The sequence below is a fragment of the Spea bombifrons genome, chromosome 10, assembly GCF_027358695.1.
Source record: "Spea bombifrons isolate aSpeBom1 chromosome 10, aSpeBom1.2.pri, whole genome shotgun sequence".
Taxonomy (NCBI): Eukaryota; Metazoa; Chordata; class Amphibia; order Anura; family Pelobatidae; genus Spea; species Spea bombifrons.
The window spans coordinates 7,672,235-7,700,133 of NC_071096.1; the positions used below are offsets into that span (position 1 = coordinate 7,672,235).

The window sequence follows — 27,899 nt, forward strand, 5'->3', positions numbered from 1 at the left end:
TTATACAGGTTTCTGTATAATCCATCGTTAAACGGGAAGCTTTTGTAACATTTCAGATGACTTTCCAGCAGCAACAGAATTAAAAAAAAAACAAAAAAAAAAGTCATTGAAACAATAAAATGTATAAAAGTAATGGAAACCAGAGGAAGGAAGGGTGTTCAAATCTGATCGGATCTGCGCAGTCACTACGGTTAGTAACTACGAAAGTGATTTCTGTCCGTACGGTTGCAGTGAAATGGATCGTTGTACTAGGAACTAGGTCAGAATGGTTTTTCCAGGCTAATTACCCTACAAAAGGATCTTTTATTTTTTTCCTTTATTGGAGTTGTTTGTGGTGAGGCTGAACAAGCCCATGATGTCGAGCATCGCTTGTCTGATGTTTTTACCAAAACGATGCGAATCCTGGGGAGAAAAAAAAAAAAATAAACAAGAAAAACAGATTTGTATTAATATGATGTTCAAGACACAACATTTTTGTAGACGACTAAAAATCTACATTTTCTATAAAAACAGAATATCTGGTATTATTTTTTGTGGCTTATTAGTTCCACAATTCATTATTTATCCGCTTAATTAAAGTTTTTTATTTTTTTTATTTTATTAATTATGTGTCAATTAGGATACTTTAATTAAAAAAAAAAAAATTCTGGTGATTCTAAAGGTTCAGACTTCACTAAACTCTATAAAGGGCCATCGCTTTATATATATCTATATATACATAATAAAATAAATATTTTTGTCTTTTCAGATTTTTTTAAAATTATTTTTAAGAGACCTAAATAAGGCGAAAAACAAACAAACAAACTTGGAAGTCCCAAAGGAATTCCCCCTTATTTTAATTGATCCCACAGCTTCTGCATGTGGCCAGAAATACTCGCAACATACACTTCGGCTTAAATGAACGGCTATGCGGACAGCTGGGGCTTCCAGAATTCACCGCAGGGTTAACCCTTCTATACCAAGAATATCATAAACTTGCCCCTTTTCCTCGGGAAGCTGGCTGTTCTGGGTAAAAATAAGGCTGCTGTTCCGATATGTTACGTGACGGGCAAAAAGTGTGTTTCGTTACAAAGTTGCAATAAAATAATATAAAAGCTACAATGAAATGAAAAAAAAAAACTACTTACTGTCTCGGGACTGGAGAATTTGCTCGATACATGGAAGTTGATAAGATTTTCACCCACGATAATATAGGAGACGCCATATCCATCATCAGCAACCTGAAAATAGGATTTTCCATTACTTTAGCTAGTTTTGGCACATTTTAGTTACCGGTGGGCTAAATTGTACTGAATATTCCATAAATTGTTCCTAATCCCCAGCGGATTCCCGCCATAACCAACCATTCAATTTATAATTAGCATGTTTGGTTTTCTTCCCCAGATGCATCATTTTACATTTTTCTATGTTAAAATGCATCTGCCATGTTACTAAAAATCTAAGTGTCTAAATCCCTTTGCAGGGTGATCCATTTTAGATTTATTGACATTCCACTGGTTGCTATGTCCACTGGCTGCTATGGTGATAACCACTTTGGGATTAAAACCTCGCCATAGGGGTAAGGACCAGAACCAGTATGCAGGGAACCGAGAAGATGCTTTCCTCGAGATATTAGCCGTTAAATCACATTTCTGATGAGATTACAAACAGGCCACGTCCGCTAACGAGACGCGAATGATGGAATCTTTCAGCGTTGACTGATCAATAAAGGCTTCACGTGTAACGAGGAAGCCTGGTGTTCCTCAGAAATAGTCTTTACAGGGGAAAAAATGGTGTTTTAACTTTTGAGTTAAAGTTTGAGTCTTTTGACTTAAAAACTTTTTCCTTGGTTTACTGGAATTTGGGGGAGAAAATATACTTACGGGTCCAAAGCCACCACCACTTGAAACGTTCTCCGGGAACTTCTCCAGCTGGAAGAGATGGACCTGCTGCTGGGGTGTTTGGCTTGTTGATAGTCTCCACGGCTCGGACAGAACCTGAGGGGATTCAAGGATATTAAAAATACGAGGAGAGGACAATCGGCTTCCCCGAGAGCAACCCTTATGGGCATTGAAAACCATCTGCTGGTGTGGAAACGAATGGGCCGCAAAGATTGACCATGTGAAATTAAACAAGGTAAACGTAGAGCTATATCGTTTTTTCTGTCAATTCTCGTCTCGTCAGACCCCTTGCATATATGTATTGTATTAAGCGCTGCATAAATTGTTGGCGCTATATAAATAATAATAATAATAATAATAATAATAATAATAATAGGGCATGTCTATTACAGAATGCTTGTAGCTATATAAAATAGGTTTGAGTGGTTCTAAGCTTACAAAAATATTACATGGGCCCAAGTGAAGCTGCAAAACAATGCCCATTGTACAGCGCTACGGGGTATGATGGTGCCATATAAAGCAATAATGCTTCCTGATGTGCTGTTAACATAGCAACGTTATAGTAGAAGATCCGCTCTCGTCAATCTCGGAAATGGCTCATTAACACAAAAAGCGCACCAAATTTTGGATGACCAAACATATGATGGATTGTCGTGGGATGAACAGCCCGACACGTGAGTGTTAGACGCCCATCTAGGCTAATCCAGGCTCACAAGACACAGGGCTACTCACCTCCTTCAGGAAAGGAGAGTCCACTCCCAGGTACTTGGAGACGACGTACAGACAGAAGAGGTGACGGTCAATGCCGGAGCCGGTCATGGCAAGGCGGTACATCTGCTGATGTTTCTCTGCCGCGGTTTTGAATAATTTGATTTTTTGCTCGTTCTGGAGAGACACAAAAAAATGATATATATATTAAATCTCATTGTACAGCGCTGCAGAATATGATGGCGCTATATACAAACAAATAATAATAATACTGAAATTATTGGTTACTAAAGAAATCTTTATGTCTTTTTATTTTAGAGCTTTATATACATCGCATGCATAAATCTTACACTCTGTGTTGGGTCGTCCATTGCCAGAACAAAATTGCTAGATTCCGACGTACAAGAACGAACAGTTTCTGTCCTGCCTTCTCTGAACAACCTGGTCATCGACGCCTCGTAGGTCAAGCAAAACTTTCCTTTATCCTGAAAAAAATAAAAAAATAAAAAAAAAATCTATCAACAATAAAGAATATTTTTTCCCTTCTCCATCGGTGTTCTACATAATCACAGACAGGTAACCGGAAATGACCATTATAAGAAACAACGCTAGAGAAGAAAGAAGAAAAAAAAAGATAAAACACAAAACCCCCAAGAATCTGAGAATTGTCCTTAAAAATTCAGCAGATTTGGGGTTTATTTTTAAGATCTCTTGCGAATAATAACCCATGCTAACAATTTATTTTATAGTTAGGTCTATGAAGCGAACGTACTCGGTGGTGAGCCAGTTGGAGAGCGAGCTGCACGAAGGCATCGGGGCTGGTTTTGGATTTCTTTATGACTCCTTTGCCGAAGGCGTCGAAGGGGAAGGAATGAAAGTCCACGTCATCCGCGAGAGCTTTGGCAACAGTCAGGGAATCCTCAATCACGGTTTGGCACTGGAACGGGAAGACACAAGGATTTTCCATCGATGCAAAATATACAAGTACATTTTCTTTCTTAGATAAGTTGGCTCAGGTAACTTGCCGGTGATCTCAATTACCAGCCATACAAAGGACATTATCAGTGGACAGACTACAGACATTCAGCTGCTGCAAAACTACGATTCCCGCGATCCATCAGCCAGTCGGCCAAGAGCAGCAATTTACGCACCGCTCAACTAAAGCGGGCAACAGCGGAATTCAACGCGCACGAGCCTTTGAATGGACATTTAAACCGGCAATGACATAAAACAATCAAATGTTACGTTCAAACGCATTTTACCGGTTCCGGAATGTCCCACTGCAACCTGGTTGGAGGAGGGATGTTGGCGTTCTGTTCCCCTCTGCAATGTCCATCCGCTTCATATCCCAATTCAAGCTTATCTGTGGCCATGACATACTGCAAATATAATAGGATAATTTTACAATATGCATAAAAATTATATCTATCTATAATATATTATATATAGTACAGCGCTACAGAATATGATGGTGCTATATAAAACAAATAATATATTGCACCTGCATGTAAATATGTAATCCTATGTGGATGATGTCATCACATTGAAGAACGCAATTTATTTTCAAGCATAACCCTATGTGAACAAAATTTGCCCACTGGAAGTTTATTACGCCTCGTATATGAAAAAAAGTTATGCCTCTCATAACTAGAGTTCCTGCTGAAGTACGCGTCATGAACACTTTGATGTGATGTCACCTTAGTTCAGTGACCTAAAAGTGGTGGTTTCCACCCATTTTTGCACTTGAATCTTAAATATTCCTTCTACAAACCTTTGATCAGATTATAATAAATATCCATATGATAATATCTGAGGTCATTACATGTAGCATTTGGCGAAAGGGACATTTTGTCCATTTTTTTTTAGACAGTTATTGAACTCACCTCCCACAGATGACCAAGGATCGGGGCATCGGCCCAGGAATGCTCGCAGTTCATGCCCATCTTTCCATTCTTAAACACAATAAAGCTGATTGTTTTGTCGAACCACCTAAAGACAAAATTAACAGTTTGATTATGAACCGGTAAACATGGTAAAGAAAATGGCACAGTTACACCCATATCAAACTCCAACGAGTGTCCCTCAGATTTATAACACCGCGTTACGCCCGTCCTGAACAAAACTCATCTCCGACTATAACTGTGACTGTCCTGATGTATACAAGAAACCTACAAAGTAATTGATGGTCATGCTGGTCAGAGCTTAACCCAAATGCCAAACTCCAATATATCCATTCTGATTGGACCTTTGGCGAGTTCCAAGCCTTTTATATGCATAGAGATCATTGTGACTCTCAGGGCTGCAATACCCTGCAAACCTTCTGAGTTTATATAAATGAGGGGCATCGGCAAGAGACGGTATAGCAGAGGGATTTAGTTCACAGATACTGACAGTCAAAGGTATAATGTATACATCTCATTCATCGCTAATGAAAAAATTCATTCATGCGCTTCTTTGTAAAAATGTATTAAATGAATATTGAAAAGGTTATTCTCTACCCCAGTTACCTTGCGTGCTGGTTTTAAGTAGGCTGGGGAATCCTTTATCCAATTCCTTTAATTTCCTACAATGCCTCCTCTCTCAGAAAACGTTCATAGGGAACCCCCAAATGAAAGGTATTCCCCTCTCCCCAAAATCATATCTCATAATACATCTCCCATTCAGCTGGAGTATGGCAGGTGATCCAAGTTACAGAGGTCATGTACCCGTTCTACAAAAAAACACTTTGACCAGGGATGAGGAACGTACCTGTCGTAGCATTTTCCGTGCAGCAGAGACTTGGCGTAGTTATCGAGAGATGTGACGGGGTCATCTTTGTTGTAACCTTGTTCGGTATCATCTAGTGTTACAAAGAAAGCTGCTTTCTCCACGGAGTCCAAGGACTGCTTATTCTTTCCGTTTGCAAAGTAAGTTTTGCGCGCGTTAGCCCAGGGTACTCTGCAGGGTAGAAAACAGATATAAATAATACATTTAAATCAGCGCTTATAACATAATGGTATTTGGCATTTCACCATACACCTCAAAAAATAAAAATAAGTTCCAAAAATTCTTATTAAAACACAAAAGAAAAATGTATCTACCTGTCTCCTGCGGTAAGAGCCGCCAGCTTCTCTTCGCCGGGCTGCGGCTCGGACTTGTCATCGAGAATTCTTTGCATCTGTTGTTCGATCTCTCTTGGCTTCAGCAATCGTCCGTCATGGTACAACCACACTTTGAAGTACCGTCCTTTGTGGTAGACGACAATGTGTTTGCTGTCCTTCACATGCTGAATGGTATCTATGACGACGAGATGTTTTTTAATAGAATAGAAGAAGCCACCGGGATCAAAAACACTGAATTATAATATTACTACTTTGTCGATGGTGATGGGGGTTGGTCTATCTTGATGCGTCTAACCCTAGTAGAGCGGCAAATGCTTTGAGAGGGCCTGGTGTTCATTGACATCAAACCCTTACTTCTAAGAATTTGGGGGCCAATGGGCAAGTTATGAAGGGCAATTAGGCAGTTTGGGAGATTATGGGGGCAAGTTTATAAATGGAAGGAGAACTGAATGGGGGTGGGGCAGGTAGGGTAATTTATGAAGAGGAAGCAGGGATGAGTTAAGATAAAGGCAAGGGGAAAGGAAATATTTAACTCTTTGAGCTTTATCTCCTGCCCTTCCCACCCCATGAAAAATGTCGGGTCCTCATTTATTTGTGGTTCCAACTACAAAGGGGAAAAATAAAAGGAATGAGAGAATATCCGTTCCCCCGATATTCAATTTCTTTAAGAAGGAGTCATTTATTTATTTATTTATCATTGAGTAATGGGTAGACATCTTGAAATGTGGGAATTTGTGATTCTGGTGGGAACCGGAACTGCTCAGCTTTGCTTCTAATATCAAAATATGACGTAAACCACAAACCTATTTTTATCTTGTGAACAATAATACTATGATAGCTCGATAGCGGCAATTAATATTCTATTTATATACTGGGATTGTATTATAAATATTGCTTAATTAATAATTAAACAGAAGGGCTGTAGACTATATGTCCCCTGCATAACAAATTACAGTTAGAGGCATGAATGGGGATTAGAACCTTCTAGAATGTTCTAGATTTAATTTACTAAAGAATAAGCCAGTTAATGTTATCATTCTTTAGCATACCTTATCCCTGTTTACACATATACAACAAATAATGTTACATTATATGTATGGACCCTATATTTTTTATGCAGATTGACTGGACCATATAGAAAAAACTATAATGGAACATTATGGGCCTTTTATTTAGTCAATACAACTAAGTACGAGCAATTATATTTTTCTAAGTTCTATGTGATTTTTAATATTAATTCTATAGAAAATGGGGGTGGTTCATTATTTAAATATAAGTGCTCCACACGTGGGTGCTATAAACATGTTTTTTTAAAATAATGAACAAGGTATATAAAAATACATACAACGTATACATCCAACACACCACAGTACATAACAACAAAGCAGTTTATAATTATCTACGAGATGTTTGATTTTAATTCAGAAAGCAGAGGAAATGAGTTAGTCCCAGATGAATCCATGCAAGAACAGGACAGCAAGAAGTTAAGAGGCGCAAAAATGAATTGGAATGCTGGGGTGAAAAACAAAAAATTGTGATGCGTCAAGCAGATTAAAAGTGGAGTCTAAAATAAATTATATTATATTAGATTGATTACTAGAATTACTAGCATTTAAATGTATGCCAAGTGAACCACTCACAAAGAAAGAGTTTCTAGGCAGGACACTCGTGTGCAGTTCAGAGAACTTCCGCAAGTACTCTGGATTGAGCTCTCCGTCCTTCTCCATACATTATGTTTCTCTCCACCCCATTCCCACTAGATTGTAAGCTTTGTGAGCCGGGCCCTCTCTACCTACTGCAGCGGTTCGTCTTAGTCTGTCGGTTCTAGGTTTGTCAAAACCTTCAAACGTATGGCACTATTTAATTTAAGATGATGATAACTGAGAAGGAACGTAGCGAAGGTCTAAGTAAAATGGTATGGCCCCCTTGCATTCTCTATTAGGAGAATTAGGGAATAACAGAATACCGGATAGTTTTTTTTCCCCTAGCGCAAAGTTGTTTTTTTTTTTAAATTCATCATGGTTGGGGGTTGGTATTTTTTTTACTTTACGGCAAGGTGCCACATAAAGGGAATAGCCTCTCATCAGAAGTGGTAGAGGCCAATAATTACGGTCAGAGTCCTTTACAAAGAAACTTTATATTCTATGTCGTACGACCCTGAGTTTGTAAATGGTTCACTTGTTAGGCTGTTTGTTTTCTTCAGCAACGCAAAAAAAAAAAAAAAAAAAAAAAAACTTAAAAATTAGTCCAATAAATAAACTATCATACGGCCACGTGCATTATATATTTTTTATTTGCACATTTGGTTGGGTTAAGATAACTGACAACGTGAAAGACAGGACTGCCACTGTACCTGTCTCAATGCCGGGTACACGGCTAGTATTGAACATTCGTTCATATTGAGAAGAACACATTGGAATGGTATTATTAACCATAAGCTGAAAGGAAAAATAAAGTGTGAACAAAAAAAAAACAGGGATGGATATGAAAAATAAAATAGTTAAACAAGCACAAAGTAATAAAAAAAAATATATGGTATGGACACAGGAATGATGGAAGAACCCAAGATGAAATCCAGGAACCTAAAACATGAAGACCATGTCACAAGCAAGAAGTAGACATTGCAAGGCAGCCTTGTAGGTAAAGGCGGGAAGGTCAAGGTATCCGCTTAAACATTAACCGCGAGACAACGTGTCGCTACATCACCAATATTTTATGAGTCTAGATCAGTCAGTGTTTGTAAGGCGTCTTCTAAACCATTTGTGGTTGACTTTCAAGAGAAAGTACGGACTGTTAAAAACGCTGTTCCACTTATGGCAACAACCAATCAGTGCCTGATCGAATAATTTCAGTGTTTCCATAAAAAAAAAAAAAAAAAAAAAAAAAAAAAAAAGGAATGAGGTCACATTTTACATCAAAAAAGCCAATTGTTCAACAGAATAGGTGGAACAGCACCTTTAACCAAAGAACGCGCGGAATTGATAGTAGGACAGTCTGAAACGTGATGGCCGAAATGTCTCTCGGTTAATATTTGGCAGGATGCTTTATTTGCCTACGGCTACTGCCTTTGGACTCTCTTACCTGTCTCTTCTCCGGGGATCCTTGAAGTATTATACATTCTTTCCCACTGAGCAGAGCATAATGGCACTGTGGATCCCATGAGGAGTATCTACACCACACAGTGGGCCGAATGTTTTATCAGTCAAAATGATGGCATTTACATTTAGTCAAATCAATATATTGTTCGATGTAAAATAAAAAATATATATTATTATTATTATTATTATTATATTATTACGTTTTATCCGGCCCTCTCCTAGCAGAGAGTATAACATGTTATGGGGGAGCTAGGAAAAAGGTTTCCAAAGGCAGACCTTGGGATATAGTTTTGTTTTTCCATTATTTTCTTAAATAAATGGTCGTTTTTTTTGTTTGTTTTTTATTCATAGTATTTCTGACAGCAAATCCTTAAAATGGCAACAAAAATAGAAATGCTATTAAATTATTAATATACCTATTCAGCAGTGTTGTTATTGTTATAGTTATTATTATACTATTATATTATCATATTCAGCACTGCTGTCAATTATTTTATTATTAATATTATTTAGCGCCATCATATTCAGCAATTCTGTGATTTTTTGTTTTTATTATTATTATTTAGCACGCTCTTATTCAGAAGTACTGTATTTTTTTATTATTATTATTTAGCACTATCATATTCAGAAGTACTGTATTTTTTTAGTTATTTTTATTATTATTTAGCACTAACATATCCAGAAGTACTGTATTTTTAGTTAATAATATTTATCATATTTAGTAGTGCTATGAAAAAACAAAGTTGTATATATATTGTATAACAACCTAATTAATTTACATAAATCATATAGAATGTTACTCTTGGGATGAAATATATTGCAAAAAATGATCTCTTATAAAAGAGAAACATTATGATGGGAATGAGGGATTTAGGTAAAATGAAAAACTAGCATTCTTCCTATTGTATTTTTATTTCTGCTAATTGGACTGTAGGAAGCAGTGTTGCTCCTGGAGGCTGTAATAAAATCGCATCATGCTACCCATACTAGATCTTTGTGCCCATGTCTGGGGGTCTCTAAAAGTTTCAGGGAGGTAGAAATTAAAAGTGCAAAGCAACAGCGTTAAGAACTGTCACAAAATGTATATCTAAATAACAAACCATCCATTTATTTAAGGAATAATAGAAAAAGAATCCCTGGCAAGCAGCCTGTAATGTTAATGCTCCATTCTTCCAGTCTGTTTGGCAAACAAATTATACGTAATGGCTCTGGATCGATCTGCGCAATGTCCATTGTTGCATGAGATAATGAAAACACAAATACACACATATTTATAGGAACAATGACGTTAAAGGTTCAAACAAGAGGACATTGAAGAAAGGGGTTTACAAAAACATGGTCGCAATAAAACAAGATTCTATTTAAAGAGGCGTCAACAGTGCAACTTAATACTTCGTGAAAGATAAAAAATTACAAAATGGAGACATTTTAGCCCAATTTACATGACGTTCTCATAGTTCTAGTGTTGTAGTTATTGTTTGAATGATACATTTCAATTCATTGCAATGGACTGTGTTGTTTTTTTGGGTCACACCTCCCTTCTTGGGAAATATCCTGCTCCCTTAATCCATGTTAAAGCATGTTATAAAGACTAATAAATCATTAACGTGAACAATTTAATAAAAGGGGTTGGGTACCAGCTGGTAAACACCAATGGTGCCAGGCAGACACCAGGGTTGGTCTTAGTGCCAGGTGAGTTAGGCCTGCCGTGCTTGGACCAGGGGGCCACAGTACTCCCTCCAAAAATACCCCCAATGTGTAGAGGTTGTATTGGTACCTGACCAGGGGCAACATAGGCCTCCAGAACGCATTGACGTATAAAAACGCACTGGGGGCGACAAAATGGCTTCTTGTCTGACACGCCATTTTGTCAAACACTGGGAAGTTTATTTGTATTCTTACAAATATGTCAAAGGCTTCAGGACCATTGACAGCATTTTAAAACCTAAAATCGGCCTTTTTTTCCTGCTAACGTTTGTTTTGGCCGATAGCCCCGCGAGAAGACAAATAAATATTCTGTTGATAAAAAGGATTGGGAACAGTAACGTATCGGAAAAGACGCTTTCCAACCCAAAAAAAACAATCGCTTTCCTTGTGAGAGGTGAAAGGCCAGACATCAAAGCACATACCGGTTTTATTTCTTCCCTGTCGAGTTTTCTCCTGTAGAGTAAGATGGAATGGATGGCATTACCAGCCCTTGCAGCTTGGATTTGAGTTGGCAGCACGTACAGGAAATCCTGGGGGGTAAATATATCGGGCATTTAGAAGAATAATACATTTCATTTTTACGATGTAATTGATAAAGCCATTTCTATACACATCATTGGGGATTTTGGGGCTGTAGAACCCTGCGATACCCTCATACCCAGCAAATATTCTGAGCTTGTAGAGAAAAGGGACATCGGAAGGCCCCCCCGACTGGCCACCTGGCACACCAAGCAAATGCTGGATATGCCTGGCTGTACGCCCCGTGAGCATAAAAAGGTAACCTACATCATCGGGTACAGCCGCTGGCCTCAAAGTGCCAGAGCCACCTCATGATCGCCAGTCCGGCCCGGACATCGAATATCAGATTCCCTCTATACAAACGATATAACACTCTGCCCTTGAACATAGCTAATCAGTCACATATAAAAGAGACATTAACCAGTTAGCCAGCCACGGTCATTTACAACTCCGACGGCCTTCAAAATCAAATTTAGAGTTATGGTGCGTAAGGCCTCCATTTCCTAGCAATGGTGAAAATGATACCCCCCCCCCCTTACTACGCTTGATAAGAGTGCACTTTGATCATTGGCATCACACAGTTTTATGGTCTGCTGGATTTGTTGTAGTACAAGCGGTAATATCATTTACTAGGAACTTGGAGGCAGGTAAACATAGCGCTACATAATTAACCCGTAACAAATATTTCTCTTGTTTTATGGGCCTTGAACCCTCATGTGCACCAGATTCTTCTTTTAACTGGGGATGGAGAAGGTATACATTGTTGTCTTCTTTAGTAAATCTTGTTTGGGCCCAAGGCTGAAGGAAGCAGCTGGCCATCAACCATAAACAGAACACTAATGGTCACAGTGTGCCGTATATGATCTGATGTGCCAAATGTACAGGTGCAACTAGCTAACAGTCCTCCTACGGAGACCACATTCCACCCTTCTACAAGCACCACATCTAAACTTTGTTGTGTAGATGGATAGACATTTTGGATTCCATATTGTGCAATTTCTCATGATTTAGGTTTTGTTCTCCATTCCATAAGAGCCGGGGATATTACTGGAATGTATGGCAAGGGTGTGGAACCATTTAGAATAAAAACAGGCTACAATGACACCACGAACCCACCACAACTCACAATAACCTCTACCCTAAAAGGTATGACCGTGAAACCGTCATATTTGGAGCTTCTAAGTCACACCGAGAGTTTCTCAAGGCAATGGTTGCCTACGATGTTCACATATAAAAGTTCCCGTGTTCTATAGCATAGCTTACCATTGCATAATAGTTACTGTTAACCATGATTGGCCCTCGGCCTCTGAGGTAGATATATTCTTCCCACCAATCGCTAACCTGAAAGGGAAACATCACGGAAAATAATCACTTGAAAACAAACAAGGTTACGAGGAAAAATCACTAAATATGAATGGATTTAAAATAAATGTAACTTGTTGTCATGACAACGCACCATCACATTTACAACTTTACATTTAGTAGCCAGTATATGCAGACATTTATATAAAGTTTTTTTTTTTTTTTTTAATATATATTTGAAGGCTTTTATAGCAATGCGGAATATTTAGACTAGACAAAGCAAGCCTAAAATAAATTGTGCAGCACACACACATATTTCTCCCACGCATCTGCAGGCGATTTAATAACGGAATGTCCAGCTGGGAGATTACACGGAACCTTTCGCTACTAGAACATTTACAAAGCCTTGGTCTGGGGCGCCTGCTGGCAGCTTGGGCTGCGTCATCACAATATTTTAATGGCTCCCTGTATTTCTTGGAAAACAAATATAGCTAATGATACGGTATTTGGATGAAAAATATGGACCTGTTCCAAGTTTAGCGGATTCGTAAAGAATTTCTGGGGTGTCTGCGTGTCCCCTTCTATTACAAGGCACCTATTTTAATGTTTCAGCATCGCAGAGCGCCGTGTATATAGAACAAGTAAAATCGAGCATAAGGATACCAATTGCCATCAGCATTTTGGAAAGATAATATGATTCAGCATTATACCGGCTGTTTAGCCTCAAATATAATTAATGCAAGGAACTGACGTTACAGTTTCTTTTTAGCCCAGTGGAAGTGTACGGTTTATGGCCCCAGTTCAATTTCCTACAAAGATCAAATTCCCCTTAATGTATTAAAAACACAAGTTAACCTTTAGAATTCCAAACGGGTTGAAATGAAACATGTTTGGCACTCATAACGTGAAGGCCAAGCTGACCCTCAGGTTCTCGTACCCAAATGATCATCTCATGGGTGCTTTATGGTGTGAATTTAGCCATAAGGTACCCTTAAAAACAAAGCCACACTTTTATAACACTGAAATCAAGATTAATGAGAGGGAGAGAGACAGGTAGAGAGAGAGGGAGAGAGACAGGTAGAGAGAGAGGGAGAGAGACAGGTAGAGAGAGAGGGAGAGAGACAGGTAGAGAGAGAGGGAGAGAGAGACAGGTAGAGAGAGAGGGAGAGAGACAGGTAGAGAGAGAGGGAGAGAGAGAGAGACAGGTAGAGACAGAGAGAGAAGAAGGGATGAGAGAGTAGGGGGAAAGAGAGGAGGGGGAGAGAGAGAGAGAGAGAGAGAGGAGGGGGAGAGAGGGGTGGGGCGAGAGAGAGAGAGAGGGGGGGGGAGTATATATTTTCTTTGCCATTCTTTGTCATAGAAATGTAGTCATTCAAGGCATTTAACTTACATAGTTGGTGGCCCACCACGATTTTAGCTTCAGGTACCACTGGAGTCTTGGTCCCAGGTTAATAGCAAAATCACTCGCAAGACCTTCCATTCTCTTAAACTGTTGGTCATCCATGAGCGGCCTCACAGACTCCAGATACTTCAGGGACAAAACAAAAGGGTCTTAATGTTACAGGTGACAACAGGAGAAGCAATAATTGGAAAATTTTACAAACAGAAGGTGCCCAAATCCACCACCATCAATGTATAATGACAACATATTGTGTATACGCCAGCAGTCGGCAATGTATAACATTTTCCATGTTTCCATGGTTAAACTACAAGTAACGGAGTCAAAAGTAAAAAAATAAGGGCACAATTGTTGGGCTATATGATATACTAGAAATGTAAAAAAAATTATTTGCAATGAATACAGCAGAGTACGATTTTAGTAAAATAAATCCCTGAGATTAAAGAGGTGGATACATCGATGATATTTTTGGAAACTGAAAAAAACTGTGGCTATCCAGTAGAACAGTGCAGGTCCCAGTTTGGGAGAGCGCCCTTAAATTGGGAATTTAACAGTAACCGAGGCTCCGGCAAGCCAATGACAACCAATCCAGCACTTCTCAAAGTTTCTATTAAGCCAAACGTGATTAGCTGTGCGTTGCATTAGAAACGGGCACTCATATCTTAATGGATCAGTGTATCGTTTCAGGAAAACACTTCTGTACAAACAAGCATGCAGGCATGTCAATTTAGAGCACTCAAGAAAGCTATTTTTTCCATATTCATATTATTATTCATACTACTACTGTGCTGTTAAGAATGATGTACGGCTTCACGTTCAATTGTACAGCCATCTATGAAGATTTTGATTTAATAAAACCTTTGAACATAACGGAGAGGACTATTTGAGATTGAAGACCATAGTTGGGTTGAATATCTGTCTTATTCGGACGATGCTGGTCTTATGATCGGAGTGGGAAAAAAAGGAGTTTTTCTAGGTTGGTTCCAAAGTTGAAAAGTCTTATCTGGCCCCAAATTAACTCAAGAAATTTTAAACTGTGATGCATTCTCCAAATCGTCTTTGAAAACTTTGTAACTGTTAATTCATAAACTTTAGTAGATAAAACAAGAGACTCCAGAAAGTAATTGTGTCTCTCATGGTCTATTAGGATTCATTTACAACAGAAACATATCCACAAATATATTATTTTCACTTTAACGTCAGAGCCGTAAATAAAAGCCATTTGTAATAAGCAAGAAGCTTGGCTTAAGCATATAGCGTGTTAGATGCTTAATGAATCAGATCTTCAGATACTTACCTTATCGCAACTTCTTCCTAAAATGTATACACAATAAAAGACACGTGACCCTCAAATAACTTGATCAATTATATTAAATGATAATTATTAAAAATGATTAAATTTATTATTATATTATTTAAAAATCCCTTCATGTGATTTTTTTTAATTTCCTTTTTTCTGGGTAAATTTAATGCACCGAATGTGTTTTCCGAAGTGTAGTAGAGTAGGTGGGCGGAAAGTTGTATGGGTGGGATTGGATAGATCCTTGGTAGAATAGAATTCCCCTTTCTATGCCAAGAGGAAATAGTTCTAATGGGTAAATTTCCAAATCCAGCTTCTAGGAGCAATCCGAAAAGCCTCTGGGCATGACTTTATTCTTTTGTAAAAGAAACATCTGGATTTCTATAATAAGAAGGCCGCCCGAGCACAGATCACGTAGTTGTACAAGCCAAAGGGCAGAGAGAACCAGCGTGAGTCCTTCCAAAGCTCAGGTCCACCAAGTAGGACTGAAATTCCTACATGCTTTCTGTTTTGTATCATTTGAGCACCATGAGCCTACTCTTAGTTCAGCTTCTAATTTGATCCCCACTGTCGGGACTTTTCTAAGGTGTATGGTACCATGGCACCCGACGGTGGCCCATCACCATGTGATAGTGTTTTGCGTTTATAGCTTACCCTTCTAACGGTGTCCTTCACCGATGGCACTGGGAGACGAGGAAGACACGTTTGGAAACTGAACAACATTGGCTTCCGTCCAGAGAAGAGTTTAACCATCCCCTGGAAAAATGAAACAAACAAACAAAAATGTTATGTGCATCATCATGAAGTCAGCGAGGTATATCGTCTCACTGACTCGTTATTAATTTAGAGATGAGACAGACAGACAATCTGATTTTGTTGTCCAACTAATTTGCAAAACGCCGAGCATGGAACATATGAAATTCTCTTGAATAAGATCTTTTAATCATAACTTCATTTTCAAATTAAAACTTTTTGATGCTGGAGAATCAGTTCTATTTTTGAAGCCTTCAAAGAAAATCCAAAGGACATATTCAAATGTATTCATTCAAATGTCAGCTTTGCATGTTGACATCTTTGCATGTTGAACTCTTTGCATTGCATCATTGAACATGTATATCACAATATTACAGATACATGGACATAGGCTCCATATACCTGGAATATGGCATGACCTGATATATCTTTCCATGATCTACTAACCATCCAGATCTTGGTAGTGGTCGACATTTTTCCATGTTCAGCGAACATCCATCCGTGGTAGGACAGGAGCATTTTCAGAGAATACCGCATTGTGGCAATAAGGGCCACCCATAAGCCTGTGCCACACACCACGCCACTGACAATGTCCTGGGTCTGGCTGGACATCGACATATATCCTCTTTAAAGATAAGAAATCACGGGGCATGTATTAATTAAACAATTAAAGAGAAGACAAAGAGGCTTTTCTCCTTGGGGTGCATTCAGATATATAGCACACAGAGGACAACAAAGACTATGACATTTTCAATTGTGTTGGTAGAGATGATGGACCAGGGGTTGCCAAGAGTCATGTAACTCTAAAGTCATTGGGAGACTGCAATTCCTATGATGTGCGCCAAGCTTATAACCTACTCCATGACAATAATAGGAGCTTTATGTCCACGTCAGTTGGAGGGCATCACATTGTCTATATGGAGATGGAAGAAGTAGACCTAAGGTTTGCTGAGAAAATGGAAGTAGTTATTGTGAGACTTCTGCATGCTTTATCCTGGATCGCCGGATACCCTTGTTTCAGAAACAAAGTTTGTAGAGAATAAAGAAATACTGTACAACAGACTTGCCCTTCTTGAGAAATATTTTGGGTCTCTCCCTCTGCCCAGCTCTCATTTTACATATAGATTATAGATTTCCATTATTTTATGGGCTTTTTATATGGAAACATTAAATTGATATAATAGAAATATAAAAGCATTGTAAGAAGCAACAGTACAGGAATACTGAGATATGCAAGTCTGAGACTCCATGAAGAAGTCCACTTCCTCCATCAGTTAAATTTAACTCAGTTTCCGATAACTGGGCCATTAGGTCATTGCATTTCTATAACTATGTGGTTTTCTGTAATCCTGTAGAATATGGTGTTCATACCAACAAAGGATATGGCAAAATAAAACCATGCCACCAAAGGGGGTGTCTCAAGAACCCCTCTGAGCCAAGAAAACCGAAGTAGCATTATTTTACGCACATAGATCGGGTCATGTTTCATCTGATGGATCCTGTCCACGTCATGAGTGGTAAATAATTAATATACTACAATCACCCATTGCTTAATCACCATGATATCATTTCCTGGAAATCTATGTACTTTTTTTTTTTTTTTTTTTTTTTTTTTTTAACAATCAGAAAGCCTATCGGCCCCAATACCGTGCAAAGTACAGATGTCAATTCTTAATAAGTTAGAGAGAAGTTGGCAGTCTCTCAAAGAAAACTTATTCCCGATTTCGGTCTCTGAGTTCATTTCTATTTACATGTATGACTTGCCGTGGTTGCAGAACCAAAATCCATATCTACTATTAGATAATGGAGAGTTTTATGAATTCAAAGAACAGACGGGACACAAGCCAAAGAAATCTTATTTATAAACCATTGGATTTATCAAGAGCAAGGATGGACAACCAGGCAGCAGAACACCCCATTGGTCCCATATACAAAAACTGTTTATTTTCAGAGGCAATTCTCATAGCTAAAGAGCGGAACAGAAGTGGGTAAGCTAATATTTTTCTTTCAAATGCTACATATAGTTATAAAAGTGTTACAAATGTAATAAAATGTATAAATATAATAATAAAAGAAGTAAAGGCTGTTCCTGCTGTTGAACGAAGTTCTCCACCTTTCGTGAAGGCTCCTGATCTCTTTATCATCAGACAAAAAAGATTAAACGCGCCACTTACGTGTTGCTAAGGGTGTTGTTTATTTTCTCTATTAATCCCAATGAAGGATCCACTTTGGCGTAGATAGAGGCAGATGTTACTCCAACAACTACGATAAACCAGCTGGATGGACTTGCTGGGAAGACTCCTGTGAGGATTCCGTTCTGTGGAGAAATTTACCATATAAGCAAAATGCATATTTTCGGCAGCGACTCAAAAATGTCACATTTTTGGGAGAAATAACAGTGACGAATCAGACAAGTCTGCCAAGAAAGCATGACTAAAATCATTGAATATTTATTTGTTTTAGCAGAATTATAATTGTCTGAAATCAGCGTTACCTTTAATACATTGTAACACAATTTGAGAAGATACAGTAGATATTCTAAGAAAAAAAACCAAGGTTGATAAGGAGAAGACTAGCTCACTCGTTATATATTTTGCTTGTGAAACACGTATTATACGTTCACATAAACAAAGAGTGGCATGGCATCCAAATATAGATGTCTTGAAGAGCATGGGAACATGTTCCTCTATTCTAAAACCTGGGAAATCTTTATTTTTAAGTCAGATAAACATATTTTATACTGGTAGCAACATTTATAGCACAACCATAAATTAAATTCTGTAATGCCGCCTATGTTTTCTTATCTAGGCATGGAAGAACAGGACAGCTGGCCTCCAATCAACCAGATGATACTCGGAAGGCCAGGGCAGCCAACTGGTAGCTCTCGAGTTGTAAACTAAGTTTACTTTACTGTCCTTGCCTCCCAAAAAATTAAGAAGCTTAATATGCTTTTAAAAGCCGCCAGAGATACCAGGGAGCTCTAAACATTGGCTTACACCAACACCTTCTAGTAATCAAAATTAAACGTATGAGACATATTGCCGACTTGGTCCAGAAGAGCAGTGAAGACTTCTGAAAAAGGCACCTCTGAGTCATCAACATCTGATATGTCTATAGAAACCATGTCTATTCCTGTAATAGCATGCAGCGTGGTGGTATTCTTTATGAACCATAGTTACTTCACCTTAAATCTGATGAACTTCTTCTTCCAGGAGTGGAGGCCGGATAGGTAGATCTGCCGGAGAGCTTCATGGCTTAGTCTTAGATCAATTCCATCTGGAGTTACCGTAAACTGGAATGCTACGGCCTGATGGGCTTCTGCCATTCTTACTCACCACACTCCTAATGGCAAAGCATAGAAAGAAAATATATATGTTATACGACCAGACAATATCGTCGAGATGAGATGTTCCAAGTTCCAGATCATGGTCAAGGGGAACTATCAACGTTCTAAACTCTTAAACTACATTTAGATATCATTCAATATCAACTTTACCTAGAAACATAGAAATCGACAGCAGATCAGATCCATTCCTCCCGATGTAAAGACTCGCACCTTAATTTGTCCTTGATCTTGTCTTAGATTCATGATAGTTTTACGCCTAACCCATATATGTTGAAATTCCCTTATTGTCTTAACCTCTATAATTTCTGATGGGAGGCTGTTCCATTTATCTACTACTCTCTCGGAAAAGTAAAAAATCCTCACATTACCATAAAAGAATCCAGTGGCAGACCCTTATGAGATTAAAAAAACATATTTACAATAATCTAGTATTTACAGTATGCCCTATAATACAATACCGTATCCACTGAGTATTTAGGGATTTTCAAAATGTAAGGCACATTACAAGCTTACAATTATTTTTAATCCAAAAAATCTGTTATTGTCCATAACAAGCAGCAAGTTTATATAACATTTTAATAAGAAATGTAATTATTGTAAACTCTTTGAGCTCTTGGATTATGAAGAATGAGATTAAACGGCCGTCCTTGCGTCTACATGTTCCTGTTCTATATTTCTGTACCCTTCGGTACGGATCGGATTAAGGTACCGTTTAACTTCGCCAAGACACCAAAGATCTGGCGGATAAACAAAGAGGTATAAGTCTATTAAATCGCCCCTTAAGCACTTTAAAAAAAAAGAAAGGGTGCTTGTAGAAAAGTGGAATTTTGCTTTTTAAGGCAATTAATGTTTCTTTTGTTCCTGGATCAAAGGAATGCTGTTCAGAACACCACCTAGATTCTTTCACATGTTGCAAAGTTTGGTTCTTGTCTGGGTATCAAAGAACTGATGTTCCCGAACCGGAATTTTCATAGTTGCCATTTGTATCAAAGCTTTAAGAGCACAAGCAGGCAGCAGCGGGAACTCATCCAATGTTGGGTACTATGGGGTTCCTTCCTGTTACTTTCGCTTCAAGTTACCTCCTTTGTAGAAGGCACAGTAGCCTAAATCCTGTTATTATCACAAGGTTGATAAGAGTTTCCCTTTTCCCTTTAAACTGCTTAATAAGATCTGCTTGTAATTGACAATAGTTTCTGGGTTCAGTGTACCGGATTCAATGGAACGGTGAAGTCTAAGAGGGAAAGACCTTTCAAGGACCTGTCCCTCTGGTGCTATCTGACCTCAACAAGCACATAGTGATGGTACATGAGGACATTTATCATCTTGAGGGAGCAGGGGTCATTTGTTACATTGAACGTAACTTAATTTAGGGGCGGAATGGCCTGGGTGGAGGCAAGTGGATAATTGACCTCCCCGGCCGGTTCAGATGGATCAAGCAGGCCTCATTGGGACAAAGGCAGAGGTTTAGTGGAGTCAAGTAATGCAACCTTACATGACTGTGTGGAAGAGGCATTGAAGCTCACTCGAGTGTGTTGGACTGTGGCATGTGTTAGAGTAAGTGGGCATGTGCGGTGTTAGGACGTGAGTTAGTGTTGGTTAGTTACGGGCGAGGCAATAGGAGAGTCCAGGGCCTACTTGGATTTACCTTTACTCCTAATCCAGAAGGTGCCAGCCCTCCCCATGTGCACTATGGACTGGAGCACACATTAATCTCTAGCTGGTGGGGGGTGTCCTCTAAATATAACCCTTACAAAGATACCCCTAACAGCAACCGGCAACCATAGGTCATGATGGCTGGGATCAAGGGCCTAAATGAAGTACTACCAGCGAAGTAAAAATGTTACCACTGAAATAGTTAATAACGGTTGGCTTTCAAAGACAAGTGCGTCCTTTACCAAAGGGTCAGCCAACATTCTCTGTAATATTTACCCTAATACGCCATGTTATGCAAACCTTCTGTGGAGCTTTGGGATTAATCTAGATGCCAAAGGTCCTACAGTTTCACCGTACATCGCCGGTTTATCCAAGGACAGCGAACGAGCTGGGAAATTACCCGGGGATCTCGAGACGTGTTAGGTCTGTGTCTTTATGTGTGTGTTAATGCTTTCCGGTAAATGAAGTGTGTTCACAATACTTGAGGGTTTCTAGGGATACAAAATAATTAGGAAAACAGATGTTTAGGATTAATTCCTACAAATAAGATTGTTTTTTTTAAAATTCAATAGTGCAGAGCTATCAACATTCGTTCTTCCATGCTGGATGAGACCAGATATAGAGTTATCATACAAATCATTGATATATTAATAGGTGCCGGACCACTATTATATTATTCTATATTCTGATCACCAGGGGTGTTGCGCTTATCTTGAAATGGTGTTCCTTCAGCATAATTGAACTAAATTAGGCCTGCTGATGCCATGAAGCGGCAGATTGCAGCGTGCGGCCAGGGGCTGGATATCCCCAGCCACGTCCTACATAAAAATGTTACGTCCATAGCTGCACTTATATCATTATTGGCCACCAGCCTTAAAGTGCCGGGCCACCAGCCTTAAAGGACCTCGTTGTCCCCAGTCTGGCCCATTTAATGGCAGCTCAAGCTACAGATTATTCCTGAAGGGACTATAAGGGACATTAGCTAACTGCACTCTAATTCAAAACATCCGGGGCCACATTAGGGCCAAAGCAAATAGTCAGAGGCTAATTGCGAATCCCATTCCTTCACTACTACTACTACTACTACTAATGTATTAACCAGTCATAAAACCCCAAAAATCCCATCAGGCCGGGTATAGCGGGGTTCCCTTCCATAGTGTGCCATTACGGCTTCTTCTTGGGGGAGACGCTTCCTCGCATATCTACCCATAAACACCTAGTACACGGAAGCTCGCTGAGCTCCAGCGAGGTTATGTGATTACTACGTGACAGAGGTCGGGTTTCTGCCGGCGGCCGGACTCCAGATCTCCCGCCGTCCTTCACTAAAACAACATATGGCAGGTGTGCGGGACACAGGACCGTCAGCGGGACATCTCCTTAAGCCACAGCTATGCCATCCCAGCGATGTTCCATTAGCGTTAAAGGGACACCGATCACTAAAGCGGAATAATAATCTTATCGGTGTCTCGGTGCCAACATATTTCGGCTGTCCCACAATCTTATAGCGATCTTACAACGTTCTGAAACTGAAACCACGCAAGCTTCTGCAAAGCATCTTGGTGACAACTCTCTATGGTGTCTCGCGCTGGATATAGAAACACAACGTGTCTAATTGTTATGTTACACTACTTGTTATATCCTGGTCACCCATTGTACAGCGCTGCAGAATATGAAGGCGCTATATAAAAAACAATAAATAACAATATCTGCCAAGATTATACCAACCAGCACTGGAACACGTGCGTAAGAAATACTATGGAAACCAAAGAAGATCAATTAAGGGTTAAGGGTGTGGAAAGTATTCCACATCCTTAACCCTCGAGATATTTTTTTATTTGGACTTAATTAAATGTATGTTTGGACTTAATTAAAAGTATGTTGTTGCGGCTTCTGTGTCTAGCAAATTCTGCTTTTACAAAAAAAAAAGGCAGGAAATGCGTTTCTCAGAATCGCTACGACAACCCGCAGCCCGAATATCCTGTACGCAGCAGGACGCAGGCAGCGGCAATACAAAACGCCTCCTGGATTGTAAGCTTGCGAGCCAAGCCTGCTTTATCTCAGCCGGTTCTGTCGGACCCTTTGAGTTTATGGAGTGTAAGCAGCGCTGCCGAAATTGTTGCCGCTATATAAATACAGTAAAAGGTCTTAATAACTAATCGAATGTTCCAAATGTAACAAAATCTTTATTGGTTATAATTACCAGCATTTCTCATTGAACATCTCTACAGAACCCGTTGGAGCTATACAAATAAAGCATAATAATAATAATAGTAGTAGTTGTCTTCACTAAAGGTTGGCCTGGCCCAAATGGACCTCTTAGTGGTACCTATGTGAGATGCCTACAGACATGCTAAAGATACAATCATTTGCATGTATTAGTTTTGGGGTAAGCATGATCTTTGGTATAACATGTTATGCTAATTAGGAATAAAGCATTTATTATACACAGTTGGCTCCGAAGAGTCTATAGTTCAGCGGAGCAGATAATGGAGATTAAAGCAATTGGTTTACGAGAGCTCTGATAAGATAGTGAAGAATGCGTTCTACTATGAATCTAAGACCATGAAAAGCCTGTTCCAGAACAAAGTATGGATTGACAAAGTTTTATACAAGCCTCGGAAAGCTAGGTGCATTGCATGGAGACTCAAAGGTGACATCATCTGCACTTTACTGAACAATGGGGGAAAATAAGCTTAATTATCACTATTCTGTGGAATATACACTTTTGGAGAAGAAAAACAGCGCAGAAGAAGAAATGAACCATTTGGGCCTCTACCACTTCTGCTGGGAGGCTGTTCTCTTTATCTACCACCCCCAACTACAAAGGTATTTTAATTATCACTGTAAGCAAATTGCCCTGAAGGCAATGACACAAACGGCTCCTTTGATGATAATGCCCAAGGACACTTCTAAACCAACAAAACACACAACTGCACTCAGTACACAATCCTGGGGGGACAATATGACCTCTCGGCTACATCCAGGCAACAGAAAAGCTAAACAATGGACAATTACTCTGGAAGGTGGACATCAAAAGATAAACGGGTACACAGCCTAAAGCCCAAGCCAAGATAACTAGAGCTTAAAACAAGAACCAATTTCATTCGGTTACTAAAAATACCCTTTTCCTTTGGCCAACGAGACCCCAATTACCCTTTAAAGGGACAGAGACCTGAAAAAATCAACAGAAAAGTGACTATTGATGGCTTTATGCGTTTACACGTTGCTTTGCCTTAGCCATGTGAACATTGACTTTGTCCTGAAAACAATAATAGTTAGAGAAGATTAGATCATAGCTTATTTGTAGCTTTTTACTTATAGATTAAGTGCCTGTAAGGGGCCAAAAAGAGATTTGTCAGTATGGCACGAGGTACATGTGCAGGGTGTTCCAGAAAAGACCCCAACATTCTATTTGTTTAAGAAACAAAGGGGAGAAGATAAACAAATTGGAGGCAGAATATAAAAACAAAACAAACAAAACAGTGATGTCACAAGGCTTTTATCCTGACATGTATGTAGATATAAAAAAATAGAAAGTCTGTAATGTGTCTTGTTTAAAGCAATATTATGATATTTAAGAAAACATTTTAAAAACAATACTGTGATGAAATAAGTACAGATGCACGACATGACACTTTTTAACGTGGCCCTACTTGCAGAAGCTAATTCATTCAATCATGCCGCCTGCTGATGTCATGGGGGAGAAGGGTGTCTGTAGTATGGAGGGGGGAGAGAAGGGTGTCTGTAGTAGGGAGGGGGGAGAGAAGGGTGTCTGTAGTAGGGAGGGGGGAGAGACAGGCTAAGGAGGTAGTCTTTCCCCAATGCATAAAATGGATGACTTTGACATGTCAACCCCCCCCCCCCACTATGTAACAAATGATACTGCTGGATGAGTCATGATGCTTCATCATTAAGATCATATATGTATTACATATAAATGTACACACACATTATATATATATATATATATATATATAATGATTGTAACTATTATTATAAATTCATGGTTAATTAGGACACAACTGTTTAGGCAGGAGCAAAAGGTGACAAGGAGCTTACAATCTAGAAGGAGTTAGGGGTACATTACACAAGATATCATGGATTGGTTGAGTTTGTACAGTTCTACGGAATATGATGGCGCTATATAAGTCAATAAATAATAATAATAGCGTCATCTTCTCTTGCCTTGTAGCACATTAGCGTATATCGTGTCAGCACAAATATTTGTTAGTCCTTGGCAAGTGCTTTCTCTTTTTGGCTACGATGCCCCCTTTCACTCTTACAATCCATACATCCCCTTTTAAGTCAAGGACGTAACAGCTGCCGCCTGCTCTGTATTCTTATTATAACAACCCCCCCCCCTCCCAGTACATAAAACACTCCCAACCCCCAAACTGGTGCTGAGCCACGTGACCACTGCTACACTGGAAAGTAGGTAAAAGGTCACCCATTGCAGAGCATGCCTGTGGTGAAGGCTTTGCCTAGAACAAGCGCAGCGTACACTAGCGGACACCGACAACGTGCATCGCTATAGACCTATAACGCGCGAGGATTAAATTACGGAACTAGGACTTTTTTTTTTGTGAAAAATAAAGAACATTCGGGCAATTTCATATATTTTCAATATATGGAGGAGGAGGAGGAGGTGTTCAATTGAGCTTCCCGTATTGACAATGTATCATTGTGCACATGACAATGTCACAGCTAAACCGGGTGATACATTTATTTGTAAATAACGATACTATGTTGCTGCATGGGTGATGTAGCCGTATCTGACCATTCATTTGTGTATATTTAACCCTACGGCGGTTTGCCACATTGCATTTTAGCATGCTATTAACACTTTCAGTGCCAGGTGGGTTTTAGCACTAAAAAAGGATTACACACAGTTGCGTTTTTCTAGCCCGGCACACATGGGGTTAATCTATACACTTATCAATAGTGCTTGGCGGCGTCCGCTTTCCATTCCGTAGACCCGATCGTCTACAGGTGTGATCTGCATTTTAAACAACGTGGCCCTGCACACATAGGACGGAATCTCCAATGGTAACATCTAATAAGGAGCCTTGCCTCTATATTACACAATGCACTTCGCAGCCAGCGATACGGATCAATATCATTCGGTCGGATGTCGTTTCACCGATCCTGATCATTAAGCCGCTGTTAGAATGCTGTGCGCTTGCTGCGAAAGTTAGAATAATCCACGCCTGGCTACTAGCACAGCCTTCGCTGTTACAATACAGAAGTGCCGTCCTAAATTAACCCTCTACACCTGCTTATATAGCATATAAAGCACCAGCCCCTATAGATTGTGAGCTTGCGAGCCGGGCCCTCTTTACCTAATGTACGGGTTCGCCTTGGACCCTTTGACCGTACGGACTCTAAGCAGCGCTGCGGCAGTTGTTGGCGATATATATAGAAATAACGGGTAATAACGATAGAGACGCGTTTGTATTACCTGTCTTTGCTTATCCTCAGCTAAGCTGCAGCCACAGCTCTCTCCGGATCCCTGCCTCTCTCTCTCTCCTGCACCACTCACAGAATGGAGAGTCAGCCCTCTCCTGGATCTAACCCAGTCCCTTCCTCCTAGTAGGAGGAGTGAGCTTTGTTTCCTGATACTAAAGCGAGTGAGGTTTCCTCCCCTGCAGCCGTACAAGAGCTGGAATTTCATTCAACCACCAGAAGGATGTCATAACTCACGCGTGACCTTGTTTGCTTCGTCTATGTCATTGTGCAAAAGTCTGAATTATTACATGTTTTTAGGTCATATTCTTCATGGATTGTAAGCTCACGAGATCGGAGCTTCTTTGCCTTTTGCACCAGTACGTCTTAAGGCGTGTGAAAGTCACTGTCAATTTTAAGGTCTCTCTAATAAATATTTTCACCATCCTCTATTGTAACAGCGCTATGAAACCTGCTAGCGCTATATAAGTAAATGGAATGTAACGGCCCCGAAGCAGCCCTGGAAGCTGTACTATTTATAAGCTGCATGAATTGACATCACGTCATTTTCCACTCTCTGTCGGACGTTTTGTCAGCTTATTCAATTGTGCACTACTGTGGAATATGATGATATTTTTTATTTAAAAAAAAAAAAAAAAAAAAAAAAAAGAGCTTTAACCCTTTGAGCATCAAGCGATTTGAAATGGTCCATTTTTTTTCTCTGTTCGTATTTTAGAAGAATGTTAAATTACGTGCAGTTTCCATATCTGACTCATAATTTCGTCTTTAATAAACGGAAAGGGAGTAACGCAAAATAGTCTAATAATGATGGGGAAGCCAAGTAACAGAACTCGCTGGCTGCACTGCAATGAGAGCATGAGGATTCCGTGTCTTAACATGGCAACACAATCAGTCTTGGCCAGGGGTAAGTATTTATTTTCACCTTTTACAAAAACCTGCTTTTATCTCATTTTGTTCCAATAAACTTCATTTTTCTGCAGACCTGGAGGCCGCCATCATTGTCAGTCGCGTGCAATTCGCCCTCTAATTTTTAGTAGTTGGCAGAAATTGTATTCTTTGAAGTTTGGACTGAACTTTGTTCAGTTTGCTGTTCCATTAAATATTCTCCCCCTGCCCTTCATCTTGTGTATGTATTTCTGTGTATGGCGTTAGAGTGTGTGTAAGTGTTAGAGTGGTGTGTGTATGTCAATATAAGTGTTTGGTTTTAGAGTGGCTGTGTGTGTGAATATGCATATATTTACATACATATGTGTACATGCATGTTGTTAGAGTGTGTGTGCATGTATGTGTAAGGTATTAGAGTGAGTTTATGTATGTATGGGTAAGTGTATGGTGTTAGAGTGGATGTATGTGCATGTATGTGTAAGGTATAAGAGTGAGTTTGTGTATGTATGTATGGGTAAGTGTATGGTGTTAGAGTGGTTGTATGTGCATGAATGTGTAAGGTATTAGAGTGAGTTTGTGTATGTATGTATGGGTAAGTGTATGGTGTTAGAGTGGATGTATGTGTAAGGTATAAGAGTGAGTTTGTGTATGTTTGTATGTATGGGTAAGTGTATGGTGTTAGAGTGGATGTATGTGTATGTATGTGTAAGGTATTAGAGTGAGTTTGTGTATGTATGTATGGGTAAGTGTATGGTGTTAGAGTGTATGTATGTGTAAGGTATAAG

The 27,899-nt window shown here is 39.4% G+C and overlaps 1 protein-coding gene across 2 annotated transcripts; it reads right to left on the reverse strand.

The window, feature by feature from the left end:
- On the reverse strand, window positions 1-26,312 carry CPT1A (carnitine palmitoyltransferase 1A). Of its 2 annotated transcripts, none has more exons than XM_053449495.1 (19): window positions 26,225-26,312; window positions 18,952-19,109; window positions 17,942-18,084; window positions 16,215-16,392; window positions 15,669-15,770; window positions 13,706-13,843; window positions 12,277-12,354; window positions 10,917-11,024; window positions 8,043-8,127; window positions 5,669-5,864; window positions 5,337-5,525; window positions 4,472-4,577; window positions 3,851-3,967; window positions 3,361-3,525; window positions 2,939-3,073; window positions 2,613-2,765; window positions 1,863-1,976; window positions 1,128-1,220; window positions 1-402 (listed from the first exon to the last, which is right to left on the reverse strand). In XM_053449495.1, the coding sequence occupies exons 2-19, from the start codon at window positions 19,090-19,092 to the stop codon at window positions 304-306; spliced, it is 2,340 nt and encodes a 779-aa protein (XP_053305470.1). In that variant the 5' UTR covers window positions 19,093-19,109; window positions 26,225-26,312; the 3' UTR covers window positions 1-303. The 2 variants fall into 2 exon arrangements, with proteins under 2 accessions (XP_053305470.1, XP_053305469.1); XM_053449494.1 differs by lacking the exon at window positions 8,043-8,127 and adding an exon at window positions 8,771-8,858.
- Between the last annotated feature and the right edge of the window lie 1,587 nt (window positions 26,313-27,899).